The 27,998-nt window shown below is 42.8% G+C and overlaps 1 protein-coding gene across 4 annotated transcripts; it reads left to right on the plus strand.

Moving 5' to 3' along the window:
• Positions 1-27,986, plus strand: CASD1 (CAS1 domain containing 1). 4 transcript variants are annotated; one of them, XM_054161088.1, is made up of 18 exons: positions 1-316; positions 5,892-5,988; positions 6,648-6,768; positions 8,231-8,275; positions 10,547-10,609; positions 11,505-11,549; positions 13,289-13,412; positions 15,037-15,251; positions 17,055-17,480; positions 18,263-18,352; positions 18,914-19,033; positions 20,435-20,591; positions 21,135-21,214; positions 22,826-22,927; positions 24,478-24,618; positions 25,108-25,185; positions 26,311-26,403; positions 27,092-27,986. In XM_054161088.1, exons 1-18 carry the CDS (start codon positions 184-186, stop codon positions 27,356-27,358), a joined length of 2,397 nt encoding a protein of 798 aa, XP_054017063.1. In that variant the 5' UTR covers positions 1-183; the 3' UTR covers positions 27,359-27,986. The 4 variants fall into 4 exon arrangements, with proteins under 4 accessions (XP_054017063.1, XP_054017065.1, XP_054017064.1 ...); XM_054161090.1 differs by lacking the exon at positions 11,505-11,549; XM_054161089.1 differs by lacking the exon at positions 8,231-8,275.
• Positions 27,987-27,998: the final 12 nt, after the last annotated feature.

The following is a 27,998-nucleotide window of genomic DNA, read 5'->3' on the forward strand; positions in this document are numbered from 1 at the left end:
GTCGCGGCGCTGAGAAGAGGGAGGTGGTAGCGGCTCCGCCTCGGCAGCGGCGTGTCGGGCTGCTCTCCGCCGCTCCGGTGGGGACGGCAGCGGCGGGGGCTGCCTTTGCCGTCAGCGGGGACCCAGTGCTGCCCCGCTGCGCCCGCCCGCTCCATCGCACGTTGTTGTCATGGAGGAGCCAAGATGGCGGCGCTGGCCTACACCGCGGGCAAGCGGGAGATCAACTACTACTTCAGCGTGAGGAGCGCCAAGGTGCTGGCGCTGGGCGCCGTACTGCTCCTCACCGCCTGCCACGCCGCCTCCCGCCGCTATCGAGGTGAGGGGGCGGCCGCGGGTGCTGCACGGGGGGCCGCGGCTGGCGGGCAGCGGGAGGCGGAGCCCCGGGGACCGCGGCCGTGCAGGGAGGGCGACGGTACCCCTCGCCCGAAGCAGCTCTGGGGGCGACAGGCGTTCACCTGCCTCGGCAGGCTGAGGCGGTGCTGGCCGCTGCGGGAGGGAGCAGGGCAGAGCGGACGCTCGGCGGCCCCATCGCGGGCCCTGGCCCGCGGGTCCTGCAGGGCCCGGCCCCGGGGTCGCCGCAGGTTTTCCCGCCGCCCTGGTGAGGCCCCTCGGGGGCTGTGGCGAGGGGACGGTTTCACCCCAAGCACAGGCAGACTCTCAGGGCCTCGCCTGCGTGGTGTGTGGCAGCAGTACGGCTGCAGGTGAAGTTGCAGGGCTAGAGCGTGGCTTCTTCCCTATACCCTATACAGGATGATTAACGATCTTTACCTGGCAATTTGTGGTTGAAGTCTTAATTATTGCAAGACTTAGTATAGGGCTGTTGTATAAAACTGAACCATTACCTCAAACATAAAATCCAGGCTCTGGTGGATGAAGCAAAATAAAGACGTGTTTGGTTTCATGTGTCGTTAGTGGCTGTGAACAAGCCAGGACCTGGAGACGAGCTGGTGAACCTGTCTGTTACCAAGGTGTTGGGAGATTTGTTGAGTACTCTTTCAGGTTGTTTTGGCCCTCAAGCTGTAAATCTTGGCATGATCTGTAAATGCTAATGTTAAAGGAAAGATATTCTTGTTTCCAGGGTAAAAATTGTGTGGGTTTTTTTGTGGGTAAATAAAAAAGTTGATCCAGAGAGAGCTATCACCACGGCTCTGTTTATTGTAGGAGAACTGGTGTCACTGTTTTCTAACACTTGCTGTCAGCGTCCTTGGAAGACAAGGCTGAGGCAGTTTATTATGGAAATGGGAAAGTGGGTAGGGGATCTTCGTGGATACAGTTCCCTGCATTCAGCCCCTGGCTGGCCCGTCAGTAAGTCTGATAAACTGACTAGTACCAAATTGCAAGACACAGAAGTGTTTACTGAATTCTAGAGGAGCTCAAACGCTAAGTAATTGACTTCCCTGTTGTACTGTGTTTCTTAAGGCAAATCAGTCATGAAAATTCGCAGGAAGGTGGTGAACGTAATGCTTTTTAACAGAGGGATTGCACAATGAGCCCAAAAAAATAGGGACTGCCATATCAAGCTGATTACAAGCAAGCTGGAGTATGCATAAATACGATATATTGCAGGAGAGTTAATGAGGGAGGTGAGTCACAAGTTGTAAATCTGCAGGCCTTTATGTAAGTTTATATGGTCTGTATAGATTTTCACAAAGCTTTTCACAGGTTCCTTTCCCTAAGACTTTACATTTCTTAAAGTTATTATAGGGCAAGCTTGAAGCTTTTCCCCTAACTGTTTAAAAGCTAGACGTTGGGTGAATAGTTACCAGGCTGAGGTCCTTTAAACAAATAGGATTCAGAATGCGAAGGGTTTAGAAAAGGCAGGTGGAGCATTTGTAGTAGACAAAAGTTTTCAGGATAATGGAAAGCAGAGGTGCTTGAGATCATTCTGCAACCCTTAGGTGATCTTAAACATCTGAAATACAGCAAATGTCAGGATATTTTGGGCAGTCAGTCAAACCCCATATGATTTCACTGTGGTTGCACAACTAGAGCTAATGGGCACCTTGTTTTACTGTCAATGGTACTGGTCAACCCTTCTTAGTAGTGATAGGATAGAGCTTGGAAAAATGTGTGGCAAGAGAGCAACACAAATGACAGGGGAATGAAACAGCTGTCTGAAATAAATTTAAAAAAACCTGTACCCTGGACAGAAAACTACTAACTTGGTCTCCAATATTATGAATTGCTGGGGGAAGGTAAATTCACTGCGATTGTGTCATTACACAAAAAGTACCAGCTGAAAAATGAAATTAGCAGAAATCAAAAGAAAGCACTTTCCCCCCACCAGGCCATTTTGAAACATTGATAAGATTTTATACCAAAAATGCCCCCCAAAGGATTATCCTGATTGACAGAGGGTAGCTGAGGTGGGGCTGCAAACATGCTGGGCTGGCAGCTCAGGTGTTCATTCTAGTAAACCTTTTGCAGGATGGAGGGTTGTTTTATTTGTGAGTAATTCTCGTGACAGTGTCATGGAGTGCAGATCTACCAAGCTTGGGTCATGAAATCAAGGCATGGAGTCCTAGAATTGTTTTGGTTGGAGAAGACCTTAAAGATCATGGAGTCCCAACTGTCAGCTAAGAACACCACCTCCTGAAGTGCCATGCCTACACATTGCTTGAACACCTTCAGGGACTGACTCCATCCCATCCCTGGGCAGCAATGGGTAGAAACATCATCCAGCTCAGGCAGTCCCTGGACTGAAGATGGAAGGAAGGATGTTAGGCAGGAACAGAATGTTTGCCTGTCCTCTTACTTATCCCTAAGTATCTGGTGATGCCCCAGCTGAAGGCAGAATACCAAGGTAGATTGACTACAGAGAACTGTCCTTACTTTCTTGGGCATCTTCATCAGCAAGTTAATAGATTTCAGAAGGAGTCCAATTAGTGGTGGCCATTCTTCTACATATTTCACTTGTATCACTCCAACATCTTTCCTGTGAAGAACTATGAAGGAACTTGAACATCTCTCCTATGAAGAAAGACTGAGGGACCTGGGTCTGTTTAGTCTTGAGATGAGGAAGCTGAGAGGGGAATCTTACCATATCTGAGGGGTGGGTGTCAAGATCAAGGTGCCAGGCTCCTTTTTGGTGTTACTCAGTAACAGGACAAGTTAAAATGGGTACAAGCTGGAACACAGGAAGTTCCATCTCAACACAAGGAGGAACTTCCTTACCATGAGGGTGCTGAAGCCCCGGAGCAGGCTGCCTAGGGAGGTTGTGGAGTCTCCTTCTCTGGAGACTTTCAAGACCCATTTGGATGTGTTCCTGTGTGACCTGCCCTGGGTGATTCTGCCCCTACCATGCTGTGATTCTATGATCTTCTAATTTTCATAATGTGTAACGTGGAGGACTTTGTAGTAGTAGCTTTTGCAGCCATGCGTCACCTATTCTCATCATTCCATCACAAACCACATGAGTGTGAAAAGGTTTTTTAGTATTTCTGGCTGGTCCATTTTTAAGCAACTTGCTCCAAATGCTATTTTTTCAGAAGTGAGTATGCTTGAGAATCAAGGAAATCATATTACTTGAAAGCCAAAGTATAGAAATTAATTTATTTGAAATTACTACAAGTGAAACAATGGTAATTTCAGATTTATACTTCCTATAGACACATGTCTGTCCAGCACACACCGCAGCTTTGCCAACACAGTTAAAAAGCAGGTGAAAATTCTGCTTTCCATCTCATGTGCAGACATTTTGGCAGCAGGATCAGCTATCTTCCAAGGAGTGATGGTTGAAAGAGGAGCAGAAAGGCATTGATAAACTGCTCCTGGAAGATCTTCTCTTTAATCTGTTCAAAAGTGGAACTGTACTGAATAATGAAACAGGCACAAAGTGGAAAATAAAAGATGATGTTGCTGACCTGGAGTAACCTGTACTGGTTGAAAAACAGAGTTGCAGAGACTATCTTTCTGGAATCTCCTGAGTGCAGCCTGTATCTACGGTCTTGGCATACTTTCATGAGAGCTCCTTAAATGTTCAGAAGCATGTGGCCCTCTGCATCTGGCCATTTGCCACATCCCATTGCTGCTGTGCAGTAATTAATCAGCTTGACATGGATAGTGCAAGTGCCCTCAGATAAGGAACGAAGTGTCCATTTCATTTGTGGAATCTCAGGGATTTGTTTGAGAGGCTACTGGTCAATTTCAGGGAATTCCTCAACTGTCTTGAGGTGATTAATAGACTCTTACTGAGGATTAAAATAGATGCTTATCACCTATGTATGTATTTTATTTACATTTTTAATGCATTTTGGCTGTGTCTGTCAAAATACACGCATTTGTTGGGTCTGGAGATCAGGTCTTACGAGGAGCAGCTGAGAGAACTGGGGTTGTTTAGCCTGGCAAAAAGGAGGCTGGGGGAAGACCTCATTGCTCTCTGCCCCTCCCTGAAAGGAGGTTGGAGTGACATGGGGGTTGGTCTCTTCTCCTTGGAAAGAATAGAATAGAATAGACCAGTCTATCACCAAACACCATCTAATCTACTAAACCATCGCACTAAGTGCCTCATCCAGTCTCTTCTTAAACACTTCCACTGATGGTGACTCCAGCACCTCCCTGAGCAACACATTCCAATGGCCAATCACGCTTTCTGTGAAGAACTTCTTCCTCACATCCAGCCTAAACCTCCCCTCACGAAGCTTGAGACTGTGTCCTCTTGTACTGGTGCTGGTTGCCTGGGAGAAGAAACCAACCGGGACAGGGGAAGAGAAAACAGCCTCAAGTTGCACCAGAGGAGGTTTAGCTTCGAGATAAGAAGAAACATCTTCACTGAAATGGTTCTTAAAACCTGGAACAGGCTCCCCAGGGAGGTGGTTGAACCCTCATCCCTGGAGGTGTTTGAAAGAGGCAGAGATGTGGTGCTGAGAGACATGGTTTTAACGCAAGACTTGGTATAGTTGGAGAATGGTTATCTGAAAAGTCTTTTCCAGTCAAAACCATTCTGTGATTCTAAAGTCTGCCTGACCAAGGGCTTCCAAAACAGTGATAGGGAGTAAAGCGTGACTGCTTCCATAAAGGCAGTTTACCTTGCCTCTTTGGAGTATGTCCTGTGGGTTGCTTACAGAGAACTAACCCAGACTTAGAGATGCGATTCAGATGTTAATCCAGACCTTTTTCAGACTGTTTATATTCTTCATCTTATTCCAGTTTTTCGGTAGTCATGATACAGTAGCAGTGGCAACTAATTGAAGTTCCAGGAGAGAAATAAATTTGGTTGTTAGAGTTTTATGTTGCAATGAGGCAATGAAGAGCTTTGGATCATGGTAAATAGTAGTACTTGTTTGTGTTGCTAGTGCTGGATTTGGTTGGATAAAAGAGCCAAGGAGTGACAGTTCTAATAGAGCCTGGTCTACAGTTTTTCCTGATTTTCATGAAAATGAGTGGGAAGAGTTCCAGGGGAGAAGGAAGGGATTTAAGTCTCACCACCCTCATTGGAACAGGTTGCCCTGGGAGGTGGTGGAAGCCCCATCCCTGGATGTGTTTAACACCAGGCTGCATGTGGCTCTGGGCAACCTGATCTAGTGGAGGGTGTCCCTGCCCATGGCAGGGAGGTTGGAACTAGCTGATCTTTGGGGTCCCTTCCAATCCTGACAATTCTGTGATTCTTTAGCTGCTACTTCTTCCTTCCTCCATAATGTTGCATTCTTTTTCAAGAAGCAACACAGGAGCTGCACTCTCTGTACTATACTTAAAATGTTCTTTGTGCATCCTAAGCAGGACGGAGCTTGAGTTTTTGAAGAGGGAACTGAGAGTTTTGATTGTCAACTATAGTTTAAGCATGTTGTTTTTAATGCTTTTTATAACATTTTCCCCAACTTCCCCCTAGAATCATGATTCTGTGTTTTAATTTCTGTGTCTGAATTCTAATCTTGATATTTAACATTTTAAAGGTGGTGATACATGTGAATATCTTCTGTCCAGTGGGAGATTCCTTGGAGAAAAAGTATGGCAACCCCACAGTTGTATGATGCATAAGTATAAAAACAGGTAAGAAAACTCCCATTCATCTGCCTGGAAAGAAAAGTGGTTGGTTGACTGCAGTTGTTGTAATTACACTGTCATCTCTTTCTCACTCCAGAGCTGATTCTCCAGGCTTTCAAAACCATGCAATGTTTATCAGAAGACAGTCTGTTCCTTGTACTTTATCTGTGTGTCCTCAGTGTTTAACCATAGTTGTATTTCTAGCTAAAAACGCATAAATGCTGCTGACAGTAGAACTGCAAGAGGCTGCAGAGCTTCCTAAGTCACTGTCAGAGTGCTGAAAGGGAAAATGCTGACCTTAGGTGTGGAATCACAAGTGAAAAATTGCCCAATGAAACTACCAATCATTTTTTTTCACCTACTGTGAAGAGAACTTCAGTTTTAGGAATTTACCTGGATCTTACCATTTTGGCAGTGCTGTGTTTGTGACACCACAGCGTAGGAAAGCTTTCTTGGTTGGTTGCCTCATCTCATAGCAGGAGAGTTCATTTTCATTTCTATGAAGTAAACTTTTGATTCATTTGGCATGTTTAAAAAAGGATTTACCACTCCTTAGAGCTGGTTAGAATGCTTGGAATTACCTGTATTGCTCTGTAGATCTTTAAAAGGCTTTTTCCTAAAATACAAACTCCCTGGAACATGAATGTTTCTGTTTTGTTTTGCAGTGAAGCAAAAAACTGCCTCCTAGACAGACATGTTGCCTTTATAGGAGATTCTAGAATTCGACAGCTGTTCTATTCTTTTATAAAACTCCTAAATCCTCAAGTCAAAGAAGAAGGAAATAAGGTAGGATTGTTTATTTCAATCATGGTTTTGTTTCTTTCTTCCTAATTTACCTGATAACTCTTCTCCGGGCTTCAAAAAAACAAGGCAAGAAATGGTACCATTTGCTGGCCTGTCCATTTGGAAGGAGAAGCACAGATAATTTGGTACAGATGAGACAATTGGGAATCTGAGATATGAACTGGAAAGCCTAAGAGAAAGCTCTTGGCAGTCTGGGAATAAATTAATGAAGCTGAATTGTCCCAGAGCAACTTCTACTTCATATTTAGTTTCTTGATGAGAAAATGATTGCTCCTTTGTGTGTTTTTAAAGAGGAGTAATTCATGGCTTATAATTTGTCATTTTAAATGTCAGTTAAATTGCTGATCTAATCTGTTCATTAAAATCCTTGGGGCAATGACAGATTTCCAGATCTAACTGGAAGCTGAAAGTAAAAATAGCTCCTGGTCTCACCTTCATTTTGAAGAGCTGAGTGAAGAATGTAAACTGCAGTTTGTCGGGTGGAAGCAGCAAGAAAGGATTTAGCAGCATCATTTGTTGAGCAGAATGTTCATTTCTTTTGCTATATCCTGCTTCTTAGGTGTGTCCCTTCATGGGTATATACACATATGTGAGGGGAAAGACATTTCACTTTCAACTGTATATCAGATTTGTCAATTGCTTAGTAATTCTGTCATTAGAAATGCCAGCTTGCTGCCTGTCCAGCAGACAGTGCTGCTCAAACCAAGGTGTTTGATTGCTTCGGTGATTTTGCTTTCCCTGGTCTGTTAGGTCACGGTTGCTGTTCAGAATTGATGATGCACCGACAGAGTGCTATAATTGACGATTCTGAGTCAAGAGGTATCTTTTGTCAGGTGTTTATGACATCAAGATCTCATTTTGTGGAGGAGAAATACGCTTGTGTTTTTGGACGAGAACTGAAACTAACACTCTCTTCAGTGATACTTTAAAGGAGGATTGTTTCTGCGGCATTTGAGTGCTTGCATTCTGATTTCTTACAGTCTCACTCTGCACATTTAATAATGCATTCCAGACTTTGTTTCTGCCTGAGTTGATTTTCTTTTATTCTTTAATTAAAACTGTGTCAGTTCTTCTGCGCAAAGAAGATGGGCAGATGAAAAGGAAGGCTGAGGGACAGGAAGCATAAAAGAAGAAAGAGGAATCAAAAAGTCAAAGGTTTTAGGTTTTTTTTGGAAGGGTAAATTTAGGAAAACATTTTGTACCTTTGTAAGGGAGTGAGCAGAACGCATTTCAAACTTTGTTGGATAGATTTCTTCCAGTAAAAATAACCTTTTATGGAAGCAGCTTGTTTTACTGACAAAGTAACATAAACATGAGTAAGCTGACAAGTGTATACAAGAAAAATCCTTTCTGCTGCAGATAAATCTTGGGGTGAAAGCAAATTAGCATATGAAAGTAAATATTTTGTCTTTCTTTGATTTTATTGTTTTGGGTTTTTTGACAGCATGGAAATATCCTGTTTGAAGATAAATCTGCTTCAATTAGAGTGGTAAGTTTTTATCTAGCTTTAAATTGTAAGCCAGAATCACGCTGTTATTTCATACAATGAAACCCAAATTGCAGTCAGAGCTGCATTTGTCAGGTTGCCACAAGTGCTGTAAAATTCAAAAGAGAAAAAAATAATCTTGAGACTATCCATGTTCTTTATAGATTTCCACAAAATACATCACACTGTATCTTAACATATTGATGGGTAGCTCCCCATGAGCCATCACTGCCCTCATACAGCCCAGACGGCAGCTGTGTGCTGGGCTGCATCCAGAGGCGTGTGGCCAGCAGGGCGAGAGAGGGGATTTTGCCCCTTGACTCTGCTCTGCTGAGACCCCACTTCAAACACTGCTTCCAGTTCTGGTGTCCCAGGCATGAGAAGGACACAGAGTTGTTGGAGTGAATCCAGAGGAGTGCCACAAAGATGATCCAAAGGCTGGAACACCTGTGCTTGAGGACAGGCTAAGGCAGCTGGAGAAGAGAAGACTCTGGGGGGGACCTTAGAGCTGCCTTCCAATACCTGAAGGGATCCTACAGGAGGGCTGGGGAGAGACTTTTCATGACAGTGTGTAGAGACAGGACAAGGGGAATGGTTTGAAGCTGAGGGAGAGTAGGGTTAGACTGGATCTTAGGAAGAAGTTCTTCAGTATGAGGGTGGTGAGACTCTCGATTGCCCAGGGAGGTTGTGGCTGCCTCCTCCCTGGGAGTGTTCAAGGCCAGGTTGGGTGAGGCCTTGAGCAATCAAGTCTAGTTGAGAGGCTTCCCTGCTCATGGCAGTGGAGTTGGAGTAGATGATCTCTGAGGTCCCTTCCAACCTGAGCCATTCTGTGATAGTACATTTTGAGTAAGATTTTTTGGCTTTGAGTACTTGTATTCTGCTTTAGCTTTGAGTATAATCTCTGGAGTGTTTACTTTTTTTTGGTCAGATCTCATAATTTGGCCTTCCCAGGAGCAGGTTTTGCTGAGAAGTTTACTCTCCCGCTGCTGTGAGAATATGTATCTGGGGTTAACTCACTTGAAGTGGCAATTGTCATAATTGCCACTGAGCTCTCTCTGCTATCCCAATAAGTATTCCTTTGCCTGCTTTTGCATGGAGAAATAACCACGATGTTAATGAGAATGTGGATATTTTTAAAAGGAAAAAAAAGAAAGTACTTGAGGGGAGGTTTTGTGAAGGGCCCTGTTCTCCTCTGCCCTGGCAATGGAAATGGTGTCCTCAATAGCTTGCTTTTCTTCTCATGGCAGCTGTCAGCAGCGCTGGGATTCTGCTAGTTGTGTGTTTGTTTATGCCCTGGAGACAGATCGTGCTCTGTTCAGGAGGACCAAAGAGGCAGTGTATTTGCTGAGCTGTCTGCCAGTGAGGTTTCAGTACCTGTTTGTGTATATGGTTAATATTTGGGGTACAGAATAACATTTTAGGAGGTGAACCCATGGCAACTTGAGCCTGTGCTGTCCTACTCTTGCGCTTCACAGCATCTTCCTGGTTTTGTGCTGTAACTAACCCTGGTACAGCTGTGTAGTGGACTGGTTTAGGAGTCAGTTCAGCCAAAAACTTAGCTTGTAGGACTCGTTTTTGGTCAGGTGTGATGTAGCTCATCATATAGTCACCTGAGTGCTGGAAAAGGAGGGGCAGAACGTAAGGCAGGACGAGAGGACCAGTGTAATGTGGCTTATGTTATAGTAGCCTGACAAAGAACTACACCTACTACATCTTCACAACTCCTTAAGCCTTCGTAGGTGTCTAACCACCAAGATTTGTGATGGCGGGTTTGGGCTCTTGGGAGATGTCTGGGTAGGCAGGAATACATCACTAGTCAGCTGCTTCCTTGTTTTGATTGCTGTTGCCATTATTGGCATGGCAGCTTAATTTTCACACTCAGAATGGCTGTGACCCAATAATCTAACTATGCACAACGGTCCAGAGAAGCACTAGGAACAAATGGAGAGTTTAATTTTGCCCATTCTAGTCATCAGACTGGCTATTCTGTCCTGCAGCCACTGCAGAGTGCTAGGTGATTGCTCACAAATTCCTGGCAATTGATGAACTGACAGTGCCTTAAGTTCTGTGCAAGTGGAAGATAGATATGGAACATTTCTTCCCTGAAAGGCTTGTCAAGCCATGGAACAGCCTGCCCAGGGAAGTGGTGGAATCATAAAAGAAATCTTACTTTGGGTAGAGTGTTTTACCTCACAGTTGAATTGATAGCAATTAATTTGAGGTGTTTACTGCTTATCTTGAAGCTTACAGAGGAAATCTGCATTTATTTTACAGGATTTCCTGTGGTATCCAGAAGTTAATGGCTCTATGAGGCAACGTATCAAATCTTGGACTGAGGTTTGTCTTAAAAACCTTTATTTTAGGAAAATACATCAAGTGTCAGAGGACTGTTACCTTTCTTTTTTTCCACTCACACAACTATAATTGTTAAGAGTCCAGCAGCTGCAGCCTATCACATAACTCCAGTCAGTTATGTGCCAGAGATCTGAAATTTGACATCAAGATAGTGAAAGGGGGATGTTTACTGGTGTCTGTGTTTCTGGGCACCTCCTGGTCTCCTAAGAAAGGCTTCATTTGGGCTAAAAAAACTCAACCAAACCAAAAAACCTTTACTTCCTAGGAGCAGGTTGATTGCTGCTCTTAAGAGCTGCAAGAATTTCCCTCTGCTTTGCTGTTTTGCTTCCTCTGTCTGTGATTGCTCTGCTTATATGTGACCAAATAATTTTGATTCCTATGGGTCCTCTCTGACCTGAGGTGTTCTGTGATTTATTTCAGGGGTTCTAAACTGAAGGAAAACAGCACTTTGGAAGGTTTAGAATGCCATGATTATTTTTTTTCCAATATTTCCCTCAAGTTGCATCCTAATTATTTTAGATGTTTCAGTTCTGGTACAGGTTGTCATGTTATTCAGCATAAAACAAAGTAATTCTGATAATAAATAATAAGTTTGCACAGCTTTTTGAAGAGAATTTCTGCTAAATTGATAGTAATTTGCAGTGCTTGTTGATACTTTGCACATCCTGTGATGTGAAAATTCTGGGTTGATGTTCACTTCAATGTATCCACAATCAATTCTTTTGTCATCATCAGCTGATGGATTGAGTCACAATTAACTGAGATATGAGTCTGAATTAGCCTACTAAATAATAATATAGATATGAGTCTTAACCTACTGAGTAAATAATTATAATGTAAATATTAAAAAACTGATTCCTTTTTACTTGTGTCTTAGGATTCTGTGGCAAAACCTCATATAATTGTAGCAGGAGCTGCCACGGTAAGCTATCTGGGGCATCTCAGTAAAGAAGAAAGTTCTAGTAGGATAACTTATCTGCTTTCAAATTGGTTGCATGATGAAGTTGTTATATTCAATGTATAATAAAAAATACATTCTCAGTGGATTTGCTGCTCCAACAAGTAGTTCTATAGTATCAATTATCTTTTGTTATAGCTGTGGGATGTACAGTTCTTGCTTTTTGGCAGCAATTCTGGATGATCTCAGAGGTCTTTTCCAACCCAAATAATTCTATGGATCTGTGATTCTATAATTAGCTTGAACTTAGCAGATGAAACAGGTTTGTTAAAAGCAGATAATTTATTAAAAGAATTAAATAAAAGTACCTGCATTCTGACTGAGATGCATTTCAAATAATCTTCTTTTCAGTCATGAAAACATACTTTAGTGCATGGCCCAAGCTGGAATTCCTCTTGAGTGTACATATTGCTTTTAGACTTACATGGGTAAACTCATGATTTTCACATGAATAATTCAACCAAAGAGAGTGGACTTCCTAAATCTTGTTTCACTGGACGCTTCCACCGCTGCTATAGGTTGGAACCTCACAGAAAACAGGTCTAACAGGGACCTGAAGATGTCCCCTGACCCATCAGTTTGCCACAGAACAGGACCAGTCATACCTGTGTTGCACTTGATAAGAGTCAGCCAATTCCTAAAAACTTCTAGGGATGGTTGTCAACAGCCTCCCCTAAAGAGTCTGTGCCAGTATTTGGCTGGTACTGGGAGTCACAGAATCACAGAACGTTAGGGGTTGGAAGGGACCTTAAAAGATCATCTGGTCCAACCCCCTGAGCCAAGCAGCTGCTCATCTCATTAGTTCCACATTTGATGTCCCTTCCAAATATTTTGGAACTGGAATTTGAAAGGAATGAGCTGTTATAATTTCATATCAGCTCAAATGCAGAGGGGAAAAATGTGTTCCATTTTAAACAGATTCCTTTCATTTCAAGGGAGTTCAGGCACTCTACCAATGTAGAAGCTCCTAGGCATGCCAATCTGGGGTGAATCCCCCCAGTTTTAGGGCAATGTCATATTTGTATGCAAACTTCCACATACTTCCTGAGGGATCAGAAATTCTCTGTTTCCTTATAGATGAACCCCCTAAATTCCCTTCCTCTGTAGGATCCACATAAATATTTAAGCTTTAGGAATCTTAATAAGATTAAATTAACTCTTCACAGTCTGATGCCTGTCTTGGTGGCATCAGTCTTCAGATTTCACACAGAAAATGCCATTATATATGAAGAGTGGTCTTACATGCAGGTCAGGGTGTAAAACTACAGGACTGTTAGCTAAATAATTCTTTTTACTCACATGGACATTAGCCATAGCTGCTTGTTCTTTGTAGACAGCTGGAGATAGAAACCCACAATATGCTCAGCTGGACTCAATGATGTTAAAGGTCCTTTTCAACCTTAACGATTCCATGATTGCTGAAAGTCAAGAGGCTTTTAATTAAAACATCTTGCAGCATTTAATGTATGGAAAGATAATCTGTGTGAAGCTGGATATTGTATATTCTGCATTTGAGTGGTTTGTTTGAGTGTAACACTCTGTCTAGACAGCTGCTTGGTCCAAGGGACATTTTTTAGCACTTTAAAAGTGAAGAGTAAAGAAATAATCTGGCTTTATCAAAATAATTAAAAATAGCTACTAGCAGAGCAATGGAATCAGTTAATTAAGGATCCTCAGACATCTCTCTCTCTTTATTTCTCCAGTGGTCTATCAAGATTCACAATGGCAGCAATGAAGCCCTCACACAATATAAAATCAATATCACTGCAATTGCACCTCTTCTGGAAAAGTTAGCCAAAAGTAGCGATGTTTACTGGGTCTTACAAGGTAAAGTAATGAACAGTGGGTACCAATTTGTGCTGTCACTGGCTGCTGAATCACGATGGAGAGCTTAGGCTGTACTGCTTAACTGTAGAGTAAGAAGGGTGTTGGCTGAATTCCAGCCTGGCCTTTCTTGCAGTCTTAACTAGCCAGTGTTACTGGCTGTTACTAGAGATGGAGAATTTAGAGCTCTTTCAGGAAAATCTTTTGCTTTCTGAATCCTGAAGTTTTTGTTAGCTTACTGTCAGGCTCAGTATGCCAGGTCTGTTCTCCCTGTGCTGTGCTCCATGTGTGCCTCCTGGGAGTGAAGAACACAAGTGTATAAACCAGCTGTATTCCTGCAGTTGTGTTCTATTACATTTTCAGAGGAGAGGTTCAACAAATAGAGTCTCTGTGTGTCTAGAATGAGTAGACATACTCCAGAGAATACGGAGAATGTAAGTTTCTACAGCAAAACTTGCTTGTGTACTCTGAGCTCTGCTGAGTTAAGATCCATGGCTCACAATGATTCTGAGAGGTTCTCATTATGGCACCAGCTTACATTCTTTTGCCTTTCCTGAGTAAAATGGAGGTATGTCCCTGATGCTGGACAGGGAGCTCACATGTATGGTTCTGTGGGTTTTAGAACAGTATTTTAGATGATCATTACCTCTCTTAGAACCCAGAGCAGATTTTGAGCCCTGATAGGAGTATACCCAGCTGTACATTTACAATCACATCTAATTTCCTGTCAAAGTTGGTTCTAGAGGTTAACCTGAATCAACAATTCAAACCCGTATTTATCTGTACCAGAAGCACTTAGCTGTCAGACAGTATCTCCCCATTCTGTTGCTAAAGATCCAGTTAAATTAAGTCATCCCTGAGTTCTTTAATGGGAAAAATAATAGAAGCAGTCTGTGCACACAGAGTTGTCCAAGAGTAAGCAGCAGGTAGCTAAAGTAAATCAACTTAGAACTTGCAGCATGTTTTACCAGAGTTAGCAGCAGCTTTTCGTAGCAGCTTGCTGATTTACAGCTGACCTAGAACCCCGTAGAGCTTTGTGTTAAGCTGTACATCATTTCTGAAGCCTGCAGGCAATTAAGTGATGTTCCATTCTTCTGAAAAACTGAGATTCTGCCATCACTTAAACTGGACTCAACAGGAGCAAGTGGAATATGCTTATGGACTATGACTTAGAGAAATGAGAAGCTGGTTTCTTCTGCAGTAACTAGAGGGTTTGAGAGATTTATTTATTTTATTTTCCCCCACATGTCTATTCTGCTGCCTATCTTCTGTCCTCTTGGCTTTGGAGTCTTTCCTTGGGGGATTCCATTTCTGAGAGAAGGCATAAGCAGCTTGCACTCCAGCATTACCCACTCTCTGTGGCTTAGGGGACATTAAACAGGCATTCATGTGTGGCCAAAGCTTTCTAATCTAAGCATATATATGCATGAGTAGGGAACGGTGGTAAGAACATTCCATTACAAACAACCCATTTCTGTAACAGTCACTTACTCCTAGCTGTACATTTTTTGTGTGCCATTAAACAACTGTGACTACCTAAAGGAAAAGAGCTTGTGCAACTTGAGCTTGCAGATGTGTTTGCCAGGTAGAAGATCAACATCCTCCTTCTTTGTCCTTTCAAATGCAGATCCTGTTTATGAAGATCTGCTGAGTGAAAGCAGGAAGATGATCACTAATGAGAAAATAGATGCTTATAATGAAGCAGCCGTTCGGATTCTGAACAGCAGCTCTCGGAATTCCAAAGCTAAAGTGAAAGTGTTCAGTGTGTCAAAATTAATAGCACAAGAAACTATCATGAAGTCTGCAGATGGTCTGCATCTCCCTGAATCAAGCAGAGATACAGTAAGTGCTTTTGTCACTGGTTGTAGTGGTTTGAGCCTTAACTGGAGTTTAAGGGCTCAGATGATAGCAAACCGAGAATTCCTCCCCTGCACCCCACCCCTTTTCCCTGATAAGGAAAAAGGAGAGAAAGAAAGGGGGGGGGGGGGGATAAAAGGGGGAGGGGAAAAGAGAAGGAGGTAAATCTACCATAATATCATCTGGAGTCGGTTTGGAAGTAGAAGTAAATTTTTTAACTGTATACATATATATATATAGCAGTAACAGGGAGGATTTACAAGGGTAGGGAATAAGGATGAATAGGAAAATAAACAAAACCAAATTTGGATGGCCTTACATCTGCTTCTATGTATGTGGATTTCAGTCCTTTAGAGAAACATGGATGCGGCAGGGAGGGGACCAGGCCCAACCATGTGGCCAGGAGGCTAGCAGCGAGGCAGGAGCAAAAAGAGCAATTGGCCTCAGTGTCTTCCTGGACAGGAAGGGGGAGTGGAATAGACCACCTTTGACCAGGGGGACCCCTCCTTCTGGGAGGGGGAAACCAAGTCCCTCTTGTTTCACCTGGATCAGGTTTCTTTTGTCCCCTGGGGAAGCAGGGCTCTCGCAGCCCTCCCCTAGGATGGGTGTAACCCAGCACTCTGATCAACATGAAAAAGTAATGATAGTAACCAAGATTTAAGTGGACTAACCTTTCTAAATGATAGTATAGTTGAAATGAGCTGGCCCAGCACCCTGTCAAGCTGAGTCTGAAAACTGACCAATGTAGGGGAATCCACTGCTTCCTTGGGAGATGATTCCAATGTCCAACTCTTCTCATGGAGAAACATTTTCTTCTGGAGTCCAATGGGAATCTCCCCAGCAGTAACTTGTTCTCATAATCCCTTGTCTTTCCCTGGGACTCCTTGTAAAACGGGACCCTCCATCCCCCTGGTAGCCACCCTTTATATACTGGTGTGTGGTAATAAGGTCTTCTATTTGCCCATATAATTTGGTTTAGTAAGGAGTAAGCAAAGAGTAAGAAAGAACACAGTATTTACCTTCCTGGCTGCACGGGGTGCTCCTGACTTGATTTCTTCATTTATACTTAACCTATGCCTGCAGTGATTCCCTCTGAGCTTTGTCGATCTGCCCTTCTTCTGACGGAGTTTTCCCACTACATTATTTTCGGTTCTGCTGTTTTGAAGGTTCCAGCTGCTTTCATAGACTTATAGAATGGTTTAGGTTGGAAGGGACCTTAAAGATGATCTAGTTCCAACCCTCCTGCCATGGACAGGGGCACCTGTCACTAGCCCTGCTTGCTCAAGGCCTCATTCAGCCTGCCCCTGAACATCTCCAGGGAGGGGGCATCCACAACTTCCCTGGGCAACCTGTTCCACTGTCTCACCACCCACACTGGAAATAATTTTTTCCTAATCTCCAGTATAAATCTACCCTCAAATAGATTTCAAGTACCAGATGAAGTAAATATCCCCTTTCCACAGGTTTCAGTCTCCTTGCCATGTTTTAGAGGCTTTCACTGCTCCTTTAGGACCGAAGTTTGGGAGGTGCTTTTTGTTTCTAGTCCATTTGGCTCTTTTATAGCTCCTTTAAAAGCCAATAGAGAGAACTCTTCTTTTGTAAGGGTCAGGGTTGTGTCTTTTAGATATCTCAGGAAGCAATGTTTTGACTGTAGTGTGACATTTTCTGTCTGTAATGTGAAGGGAGAATGACATGTGTTTGATGGCAATGCAGTCTAGGAGGCAACGTCATACAATGTTGACTTGGTAACTAGAGATTATCTGACCAAGCCGCTTGTTTCTTTGACAGAATGCAATGATCCTCATGAACGTCTACTGCAATAAGATCATGAAGCCTATCGATGGCTCCTGCTGCCAGCCTCAGCCTCCTCTCACTCTGATACAGAAGTTGGCTTTCTGTTTCTTCACTTTGTCCATTATTGGATATTTAATCATCAGCTTAGTTCATCGGAATAATTATCGGAAGAACAAATCCTGCACTGATTTGGAAAGCGGAGAGGAGAAGAAACCTGCTGTCAACACTCCTAATGTTTCTACTTTAGAGATGCTCTTGCACTCCTTCTGCAAACTTGGTCTAATCATGACCTATTTTTATCTATGTGACAGAGCAAATCTTTTCATGAAGGAAAATAAATTTTATACGCATTCCTCTTTCTTCATACCCATCGTCTATATCTTGGTTCTGGGGGTATTCTATACCGAAAATACCAAAGAGGTAATTAATGATCCTGTTGGCATCTGGCTTATAATGTTATCTCCTAGTTTAGAAACATAGTGTTGTTTAGGTTGGAAAAGACCTTTCAGGTCCCTAAGTCTACCTACCTCTAACTCTACCAAGTCTCGTGCTAAACCAGCAGCATATCTCTGCCTCTTTGAAACACCTCCAGGGATGGGCATTCAACCATCTACCTCCCTGGGCAGCCTGTTCCAGGCTTTGAAAACCCTTTCAGTGCAGAAATTTCCTCCAAACTTCCCCTGGTGCAACTTAAGGCCATTTCTTCTTGTCCTGTCACTTGTTACTAGGGAGAAGAGACCAACCCCACCTGTCTCCAACTTCCTTTCAGGGAGCTGTAAAGAGCAAGGAGGTCTGCCCTCAGCCTACTAAACTACCCAACTTCCCTCAGTGCTCCTCAGAAGTTTGAGTGCAAATAACTAATTGCTATAGAAATTTAGATTTTATTTTTTTAAATCAGTGTATCTAACCTGCAAAAAAGGCACTCAGTGTTTGCATGGAATTAGATGCTTTTTTTGAAAGCATGTGAATATTGAGCACTTTCAGCCATTGTCACTCAGTCAAGTTGGACATGAGCGTAACTTGGGTGCAAGAGAGCTTAGAACACATTAAAAACCTGGCAGACCTGTGCCTCCTAAACAGGCTTTTACAATTGAGACCTATTTACCTATAAAGTTGTTTACTGCTTTGAACTCTCTCCTCATTTTGTAGACATGTCTTGTACTTTTTGGAATACCAAAACTCTTTGTTTTGTTTTGCATTAGACTAAAGTGTTAAATAGAGAACAGACTGATGAATGGAAGGGCTGGATGCAGCTTGTTATTTTGATTTATCATATCTCTGGAGCAAGCACTGTAAGTCATTATATTGTATTCTATTTTAAGTGGGAATGCACTCCAATGAAAGAGGGTGCAAATGTGTATTAGGATTGAAGAGAGTTAATAACTGCTGTTTCTGTAGTTTAAAAATTATATTAGCAGGATGCATTTTTCTTTCCAAGTGTAGATTTCATTGCTAAGAGCAGTTTCTGCCTTACTTAACCTGTGAGAAAATAGACTTCTTGCCTCCATGTAGAATATTAGGTGAATTTATTTTTAATTGCTAGCAACCTTTCTTTTTTATGTTCTGAGCTTGAAACTGCTGAACATAAACTTTCAAAGAGCCCTTCTTAGGTGCTAATAGAATATGGAAAGTGTAGAGCAATAAATAGAACAAATTAATTTTAACATCAGAGATATTAGGGCACCAAAAGAGCTTAGTAAGAAAGAGGGAAATGTAGCATAATGTTTCCTTACTAAGTTAAACTTGAATTACTGTGGTGCAGAAAAAAGCCATAAAATGGGGAGGGGGTGGGGAAATAAAGTCAAAAGCATTTCCATGGCAATTTATAAAAAGTACTTTATTTTTCTCAACAGTTTTTGCCTGTCTACATGCACATTCGAGTTCTGGTTGCTGCATATCTGTTCCAAACAGGTTATGGGCACTTCTCTTATTTTTGGCTCAAAGGAGACTTTGGTGTGTACAGAGTGTGTCAGGTAAGAATATCTACTTACTGTTTTAACAAAGACATGTTTTTTTATCAGATAAAAAAATCCCTCTCTAATAGATCCCTACTGCCTCAGCAGTGTGATACCAGATGGCTTAGCCAAGGTTTGCAGTGCAAGATGGCTGGTGTTTGACTGTGATACCTGCTTAGTTGGTGGTGTGTATCTAATACAAACATACAGCGTATAAATGTTCCTTGCAGTGGCAAAAATGTCACTGTCTAGGCTTAGCAAGGCAAATACCTGAAATATGAAAGATTTCAAATAGGAGTAGTTCATATCAAATATGAAGTTCAATAAGGACAAGTGAAGAGTCCTGCATCTGGGGAGGAGTAACTTCATACACCACTACAGATTAGGTGAGGGTGCTCATGGTGAGGATGATGGAGGACTGGAGCAGGCTGCCCAAAGAGGTTGTGGAGTTGTCTTCTCTGGAGACTTTCAGAACCCACCTGTATGCATTCCCCATGCGGCCTGCCCTAGGTGATGATCTCTAGAGGTCCCTTCCAACATCTGCCATTCTGTGATTTCACAATGTATAGTATTGGGATTTTCATTGCAGTAGCAATTTCCACTATATAGCAGTAATTAAGTAAAGATCCAAGCAAGTCTCCAAAGACAGTGTGTTGGTGCCTACATTTGTTAATGCAGAAAAGGAATTTTCACACTAAAGAACATAACTGTTTTTATGGGTTCCCTCCCAGGCTTTGCAATGTGTGATGTAGCAGTTGAGAAAATGTCTTTTATTGCTTTTAAGTGCTGTATTGTCAGGTCACTCAGGACTTCGTGCTCAGTGAAAAAATTGTTACCCAGGTAAAAAATTCTTCCCAGTGAGGGTGGTGAGACCCTGGAATAAGTTGCCCAGGGAGAGTCTGGATGTCCTCTCCCTAGAGATGTTCAAGACTGTGTCGGACAAAGCCCTGAGCAACCTGGTCTAAGATGTTTAGAAGGTGTCCCTGCCCATGGCAGGGGGCTTGGAACTTGATGATCTCCAAGATTGCTTCCAACCCAAACCATTCTGTGATTCTGTGTGTGCAGCCTAACTGCAGCACTTGTGATACATTTATGACCTTAGCTTTACCTGAGCCAGCCCAGGTAGATATGGGAGTTAACCAGAGAGAGGCATTAACAGCATCCAGCAACTGGACTACTTGGCCCAGCCTGGGGAATAATGGTCAGCTCTGTTTGACTGTTTTCATGGCTACCTCTACCCAAGACAGGCCCAGTACTACACAAGCAGCCTGCAGTCATACCTTGCCTTGTTGATTTTCCCCCAAGGTACTTAGCAGTGTTTCAACTGGAATGTAATGAGCATGTGCCGCATAAAATAGAAACACATCACCCATGTCTCTCAGCTTTGCCTCCCCTCTGTCTTCTCTCCACGCCCTTCAGGTTCTGTTTCGCCTCAATTTCTTGGTTGTGGTTCTGTGCATCGTGATGGACCGACCTTACCAGTTCTACTACTTTGTGCCATTGGTCACTGTCTGGTTTATGATCATTTATGCCACCTTAGCTATATGGCCTCAGATAGTCCAGAAGAAAGCAAATGGTAAGACTGATTTAATTTTTTCTTTTCTGCTCTAAACCATTTCCATGTCATTGGAAATGGTGGCTTTAGTACATTTCAGTGTCTTTGTGACACAGTCACAATGATGTCACACAGCTGTGGACAGAAATGCAGCTTGTCATGGGTAAATTCTGGGTCAGGTGGAAAAAGTAACAGCTAATAATTAAACTCTGGCCTGAGCACAACCCTGTTAGAATGTTTCTGTGCAGAGTGTTTGGGAAAGCAGAGTCTTTAAAATCATCTTGCTGCTTAAACACCCACACTCTTTTCCTTCTCACTTGAATCTTAATTTCGGATTCATAGGCTGTTAATTGTTGTGTTTAATTTAATTGCTTAAAGCAAAACTGGTTCCGTCAATGTAGGTGGTAATAAAATAGAGCTGGTGATATTTGACCATGTATTTATGAGTGTATCTGTTACAAAGCATAGCTGCACTAAATAATTGGCAATTATTATTTCATGTGTCCTGGGGTTTGCTATTGAAAAATTGATGACTGAATGCTGATTAATTTATTTCTACCTCAGGGAACTGCCTGTGGCACTTTGGGTTACTGCTGAAGCTGATTTGCTTGCTGACGTGTATATATTTTCTGTCATACTCTCAGGTTTGTACATTTTGACTATTTTGTCCTTAATGCCCTAGGATGGTGTTACCTGTCTCTACTTTTTAATGTGCTGATAACTTTTACATTTGCTCCTGCATTGTAAATACAGAAAAAAACCTGGAAAATGGAACCTTTAACTTTGCATATTTAAATTGATGTGGATGCTGGGGAAAAAAACCAACAAACCACCATCATTTTGTGTCTTACTCTTGGCTTTTTCTAGCACTTTTAGGTGTTTTCTGCATTTTACTACAAATGTAATGAATACAAAGGTCTGTGCTTTGGTTTGGGATGAGGGTTTTTTGTTGTGTGCTTAAAGGCCAATGCAAACCTCGTCAAGCTCAACAAAGCCAAGTGCTAGGTCCTGCACCAGGGTCAGGACAATTGCAAGCACAAATCCAGGCTGGGCAGAGAATGGATAGAGAGCAGTGCTGAGGATGAGGACTTGGGGGTGTCAGGTGAGGAGAAGCTCAACAAGAGCTGGCAACATGTGCTTGCAGCTCAGAAACCAACCCTGTGTTGGGATGCATCCAAAGCATCATGGGCAGCAGGGGCAGGGAGGGTATTCTGCCCCTCTGCTCTGCTGAGAGCCTCCTTGGAGTCCTGTGTCCAGCTGTGGAACCCCCAACACAAAAAGGACATGGAACTGAGGAGGCCATAAAAATGATCAGAGGGGCTGGAGAACCTTTGCTATGGGGACAGGCTGAGAGAGTTGGGGTTGTTCAGACTGGAGAAGGCTCCAGGGAGACATTAGAGCAGCCTTCCGGTATTTGAAGGGGGTATCCAGTAGAGCTGGAGAGGGACTTTTGACAAAGGCATGGAGTGACAGCACAAGAGGTAATAGCTTCAAGCCATTAAATTGCTTGAACTGATGAGACAGACTGAGATGAACCATTAGGAGAAATGTCCTCCCCATGAGAGTGGTGAGGCACTAGAGCAGGTTGCCCAGCAAAGGCTGCATTGCAATGGAGACATTCAAGGTCTGGCATGATGGGGCTTTGAGCAACCTGATCTAGTTAGGGATGTCCCTGGTTACTGCAGGGTGATTGGACTAGATGATCTTCAAAGGTCCCTTCCAGCTCATTGCATTCTGTGAGTCTATGATTTTAAACAGCATCTGGTGATAACATAAGGTGATACATCTGAAGATCTGTCTCCTAGAGACTTGGTGTTGGCCTTGATGCCCTGTCAGAAGACTGGTTCTCCTGATAAATTAGTGCCTTACTACATGCTGTAAATCTAGCTGGCAGAAGTAAGGGTAGAGTAGGGCTGTGCAGGGAGGAGTTTTAAGCCTTCACTGGTTTCAAGTCCATTGAACTGTAGCCTTCTGTGGCATGTGCATTTGTTATAGACATTGGAGGATCTCTCCCTTGAAGCTTGCAGTGCCAAATGGAAAGTGTGTGGGGGGAAAAAACCCAAAACCCACTCCCATCTGAAGTCTTTTTGGTGGGTATTTAGCTTTTGTGAGTTGGAGTGCCATCTGAGGAGGCCTCTTGTTTTGGTAATGCTGGTGGCCATGTGATAATGTTAAAAAGACAGCATATTGATTTAAATTTAGTATATGTGGATGATGTCAATGTGAAGGTTTTTGCTGTGTTTCTTTTTTTACAGGGTGTGTTTGAGAAGATATTTTCTTTTTGGCCACTGTCCAAGTGTTTTGAGCTGAATGGGAATGTCTATGAGTGGTGGTTCAGGTGGAAGTTGGATCGCTATGTATGTACCATTGCATCCATTTATACTGGGCTTTTAAGGGGATTTTTTTAATGCAGGGGGAGGGAGAGTTGTTTTTCTTCCTTCCTGACAAAGTAGGGGTTTGTCCCACTGGATTGTTTCATAGAAAACAAAGCTGCATCCACCTTACTTCTGCAAATGTCGGCCAAAGCATTGCTTGAAAGGTGGACGCTGATTTATTTGTTGTTGACTTCTCCTTAGTTTGCTGCTAGAGGAATGCTGGAGGACCTTCCATGAGGGTGTCTAGCAATAGGACAAGGGGGGCAGGTTGGAAGCTGAGGGAGAGTAGGTTTAGACTGGATCTTAGGAAGAAGTTCTTCAGTATGAGAGTGGTGAGACTCTGGAATAGGCTGCCCAGAGAGGTTATGGCTGTCATCTCCTTGTGGGTGTTGAAGGCCAGGTTGGATGAGACCTTGAGTAACAAGTCTAGTTGAGAGGCTTCCCTGCCCATGGCAGAGAGGTTGGAGTAGATGATCTCTGAGGTCCCTTCCAACCTAAGGCATTCTATGATTCTATGACCTAGATTTTATCTTTTCTCAAAAACTTGAGCACCAGATTTTAACACCTGTAGCACTTCAGGCTATTGAAATACAAAGCAAAGCACTGTGATGGTTTTCTTAATAATAGATTTTGAAATTTCTATCAATGAAGCCTTTATTTCTTTTAAGATAGTCTTTAAAACACTCCTAAAAACAGAGGCCTGATGCCCTGACCAGGCTTCTGTTGCATATGTTTTTAAATGGTTTCCCAGTGAGAAAGGTTCTTACACTGTGGGGAAAGAGAACAGGGAGAGACCAGTATTTATTTTCTTATTGTTTTGGTAAGATAAGTGGAGTTTCTAGGGTGGGAGCATTTATCTGCTAACCTTATCCTTAAGAGGGTGACTTGCATACTTCTCCCTCAGCTGAGATTTGCAGAGCACACAGCTGACACATCCTGGGCTGCTCCTACACGCTGTGGGACTGTGTAATCTGTGATGCTGATAGAGAGGAAGTCCCAAAATAAATGCAGAAGACAAGCACCACGTGGGCCTGAAGCAGCATGGTGTTGCTAGCTAATGAGAAGTTGGCAGAAGATCACAGAACACTCCACTAAAGAACTGTCTGTGAGAGAGGGAAGCACTTGTAGTGCTTCTTGAATGTTTTCACCTGCCAACTTGGGGGAAGGTCAGAGAACTCATGTGGTGGTTTTCTTTGTTTGTTGGGTTTCCCCCCCCAGAGAAAGCCCTTTTCAATGCTGCCATAGATTGCAGAAGGGATAGGAGATACTTGAAAGCTTCTTGAAATGTCATTGTTGTGTCTATAATGCTCTATGAAGTATTAGTAAGAGAATTCAACTTTAGAAGTACAAATAAACTAAACACAGCAGTTTATGACAGCGTGGTATAGAGAGCTAGTTCTGGGTGCTTCAGTAAATCTGGGAAAGGACCTTTTGACACTGAAGCTTTGGTATGACAAATAGTTTCTCCTGTTTCATTTCTATTAAGTGCATGAGCTCTGAAACATTCATTGCCTTTTGTTTGTCTTTTGCAGGTGGTTTTTTATGGGATGCTGTTTGCTTTTATTTATCTGGCATTGCAGAAACGTCAGATGATATCAGAAGGGAAGGGAGATCCTCTTTTCTCCAACAGAGTTTCAAATATTTTATTATTTATTTCAGTTGTATCCTTTCTGGTAAGTACTTTGTATAACCAGGTTTGTAAATCTCTAAAGAATAAGTTTTCTGAAGTTCTTGTCCCAAAAATATGTCAGTTTTAAAAATGAACTCTTGATCTGGAGATATTTCAGCTGTGGTTTGGTGCACAGCCAAATCTCTCTACTCTTTTCAGTCAACTGGAGGTGAAACCGTCTTTCATGTAGGTCCATTTTAGATGGCACAAGAAGATTGGGTCATAAAAACAATATGCTGGATAATGCAGCTCTTTTCTCCACTCTTTGATTGCCTATTTGTGATGAAAAAATGGTCAGCAGTACGTCTGTATCTGAGGGTGTGAGTAAATATGCTACCAGTGGTATAGAAGAATTTCAGAGAAACCCAAAACTAAGCACAGTGTTTTTTTCGTGGACCAGCTAGTGCTGAAGCACTTCAGAATAGCTCACCTCATGTTTTGTTATCAAGTGGTACATCAAATTGCTACATAGACTGATTTTCCTGTCTTTCAGACCTACTCTATTTGGGCTAGTAGCTGTAAAAACAAGACAGAGTGCAATGAACTACATCCTTCTGTTTCTGTGGTTCAGGTAATTATGATTAGAGTCCTTTTCCTTACAGTGACAGAATCTGGTTTGGGCTTTTAATAAAACTTCTTTATGTCTATTTTTGCTTTGATGTATGGGTGGTCAGTTATTACTCCTGCTTGACAGTGAAAGAGGGTTTACCCACTCGTGCACTGTCTTTAGGCACTGGAATTGCACACTGGGGTTATGCTTTTGGTGAACCATCGTGTCCTTAGTGCAGGTTTTACTTGCACTGTTTTATGTCCACATTTTGGTTAATTGCATAGCAGTGCAAAAAACAAAAAGCTGTAAGGAAGCATGAGTCTTTTGGAGGTGGAATAGAATGGCTTGGGTTGCAAGGGGCCCTCAAGACCATCTTGTTCCAACCACCCCTGCTATGGGGGGCATGTAAGGTAAAATAAAAAGGAAATGTTTCTTGCTGGAGTTTCAGATAGTTCCTCAAGTAGACCAGTGAATAGTTTAGGCTGGAAGGGACCTTAAAGATACTAGTTCCAACCCTCCTCCTGCTAGTCCAGCTTGCTCAAGGACCTCAGCCAACCTGCCTTTGAACACTGTCAGGCTTGGAGCCTCCACAGTTTCTCTGGGCAACCTGTTCCAGTGCCTCACCACCCTAAAGGGGAAGAATTGCTTCGAGCCTTAGGAAGCAATTCTTCTCTGTGAGGGTGGTCTGCTCTTCAAATTAGTACCTATGGTCTATAGAAGCTTTAAAATAGAAATACCTTCTGTGATGGTGTCCTAATCTCAATCTAGCTTCTGCCAGTTTGTAGGACATGTAGTCTTTCAGTTTGTGTTAGTGAAGGAAGCAACGTGTGGGACCTTGTAGGCACTTTTGGGCAGAGGAGAAGTAGGCCACAGGAGCATGTGTGTAGTTTTCTTAAATTTAGATGTTCTCTCTGTCTCCAGCCTCGCTATACCCCAGGTGTCTGATTCTCTTCCCTTTTCTGTGTTCTTGGTCAAAAGTTTGTCCAGCTCTCTTGAGCATACACTGATGGATTTTTGTTTTGGCTTTTATTAGACTTTTCATTTCTTGTGTGGTATTTATTAGATTTTAATGAAAATCTTAATGCATGATGAGCTTCAATGAAGACAGTGACAGTCACACTTTGTATTTTTGTTCTTTTACAAAAGATTTTAGCTTTTGTCCTCATCAGGAACATTCCTGGCTATGTCCGGTCTGTCTACAGCTCCTTCTTTGCCTGGTTTGGCAAAATCTCTTTAGAGGTAAGTAGAGTCATAGAATCATTAAATAGTTTGGGCTGGAAGGGCCCTCCAAAGGTCATCTAGTCCACCCTGCAGTCAGAAGGGACATCATCCACTAGAGCAGCTTGCTCAGAGCCTTATCAGCCTGACCTTGAGTGTCTCCAGGGATGGGGTCTCAACTACCTCTGTTGGCAACCTGTTGCAGTGTTCCAGCGCCCTCATGATGCGGAACTTGTTCCTCACATCCAGCCTAAATCTCCTCTGCTCTCATTTCAAACCATTGCCCCTCATCCTGTCACTGCAGGTCTTTGCAAACAGTCTCCCTGCAGCCTTCCTGTAGCCCCTTCAGGCAGGCTGCTCTTAGGTGTCCCCAGAGCCTTCTCTTCTCCTGAACAACCCCAGCTCCCTCAGTCGGTCCTTGTAGCAGAGGTGCTTCAGCCCCCTGATCATTTTCATGGGCCTCCTCTGGACCTGCTCCATTTGGTCTCTGTTCTACCTGTGTTGAGGCCTCCAGAGCTGGGTGCAGTATTGCAGGTGAGGTCTCACCAGAGCAGAGCTTCTCTCCACACTAAACTACCCCAATTTCCTCACCAGGCCTGTTCTCCAGATTCTTCATCAGCTTTGTTGCCCTGAATGGCAGGCTTTTATGTAAGTAAAAAGCTTTATATCTGACTATTATTAAAGACACACTTTATTTTTCTTCTTGTAGCTTTTCATTTGCCAATATCACATTTGGCTGGCAGCAGACACAAAGGGGATCTTGGTGCTCATTCCTGGATATCCAATGTTCAATGTTCTCGTCAGCACTTTCATCTTTGTGTGTGTGGCACATGAAATCTCTCAGATCACGAATGACCTAGCACAGATCCTGGTTCCTAAGGATAATTCCACTCTGCTGAAAAGGTTGCTGTGCATAGCTGGATTTTTTTCTGGACTGCTTCTCTTCTCAGCAATGCAAGATCAGTCAAGGCATTGACTTGGAAAGTTCTTGGCAACTTTCTTCAGGTTTACATTGCATCTGCCTGAACAAAAGTTCTGCACCAGAGGTGCAAAGAGACATTTAAATTAAGGGTGTGGAAAATGTATATAGTGCACACGGACATCCTTTGTGCAGAAATAGCCTTCTCAAGTAGTCTGAGAAAGAAGAATGCACTGTACAGAGCTGCATGTGGAGATGAGTCTTTTCTACTGGATAGATGTTTCTGTTTACATGGCATGAGGCGGTGAACAGGTTCAGTGACACCGTGGAGCCAGCTTCACCTGGGCTCAGCCACCTGAAGAATGGATGTTACTAAAAGGAATCATGCTCAGCAAGGAACAAAGCAGAGCAAACTTGTGATCCTTTCTTAGTGGTCGCCTTCAGCTGATGTGAAACACGAATTTACTGGGAAACCAGGGCATTCTTCTGAACAAAATGGTGATTTTGGGGGGTTTGTGGTTAGAAATGATTCTATTGGGTGGAGATAGTAAGTGTTATCTGAAACCCTTTATACCTGGAAACAAAGAGTCATCACCAGGTTCAGTGATTGAAGATTACATACAAGTTTACATAATATTTGGGGTTTTTTTTAAGACACTTAAGCTATTATATGGTGAATTCTGAGGTGATTTTTTTT

The sequence above is a fragment of the Dryobates pubescens genome, chromosome 4 (assembly GCF_014839835.1).
Source record: "Dryobates pubescens isolate bDryPub1 chromosome 4, bDryPub1.pri, whole genome shotgun sequence".
Taxonomy (NCBI): Eukaryota; Metazoa; Chordata; class Aves; order Piciformes; family Picidae; genus Dryobates; species Dryobates pubescens.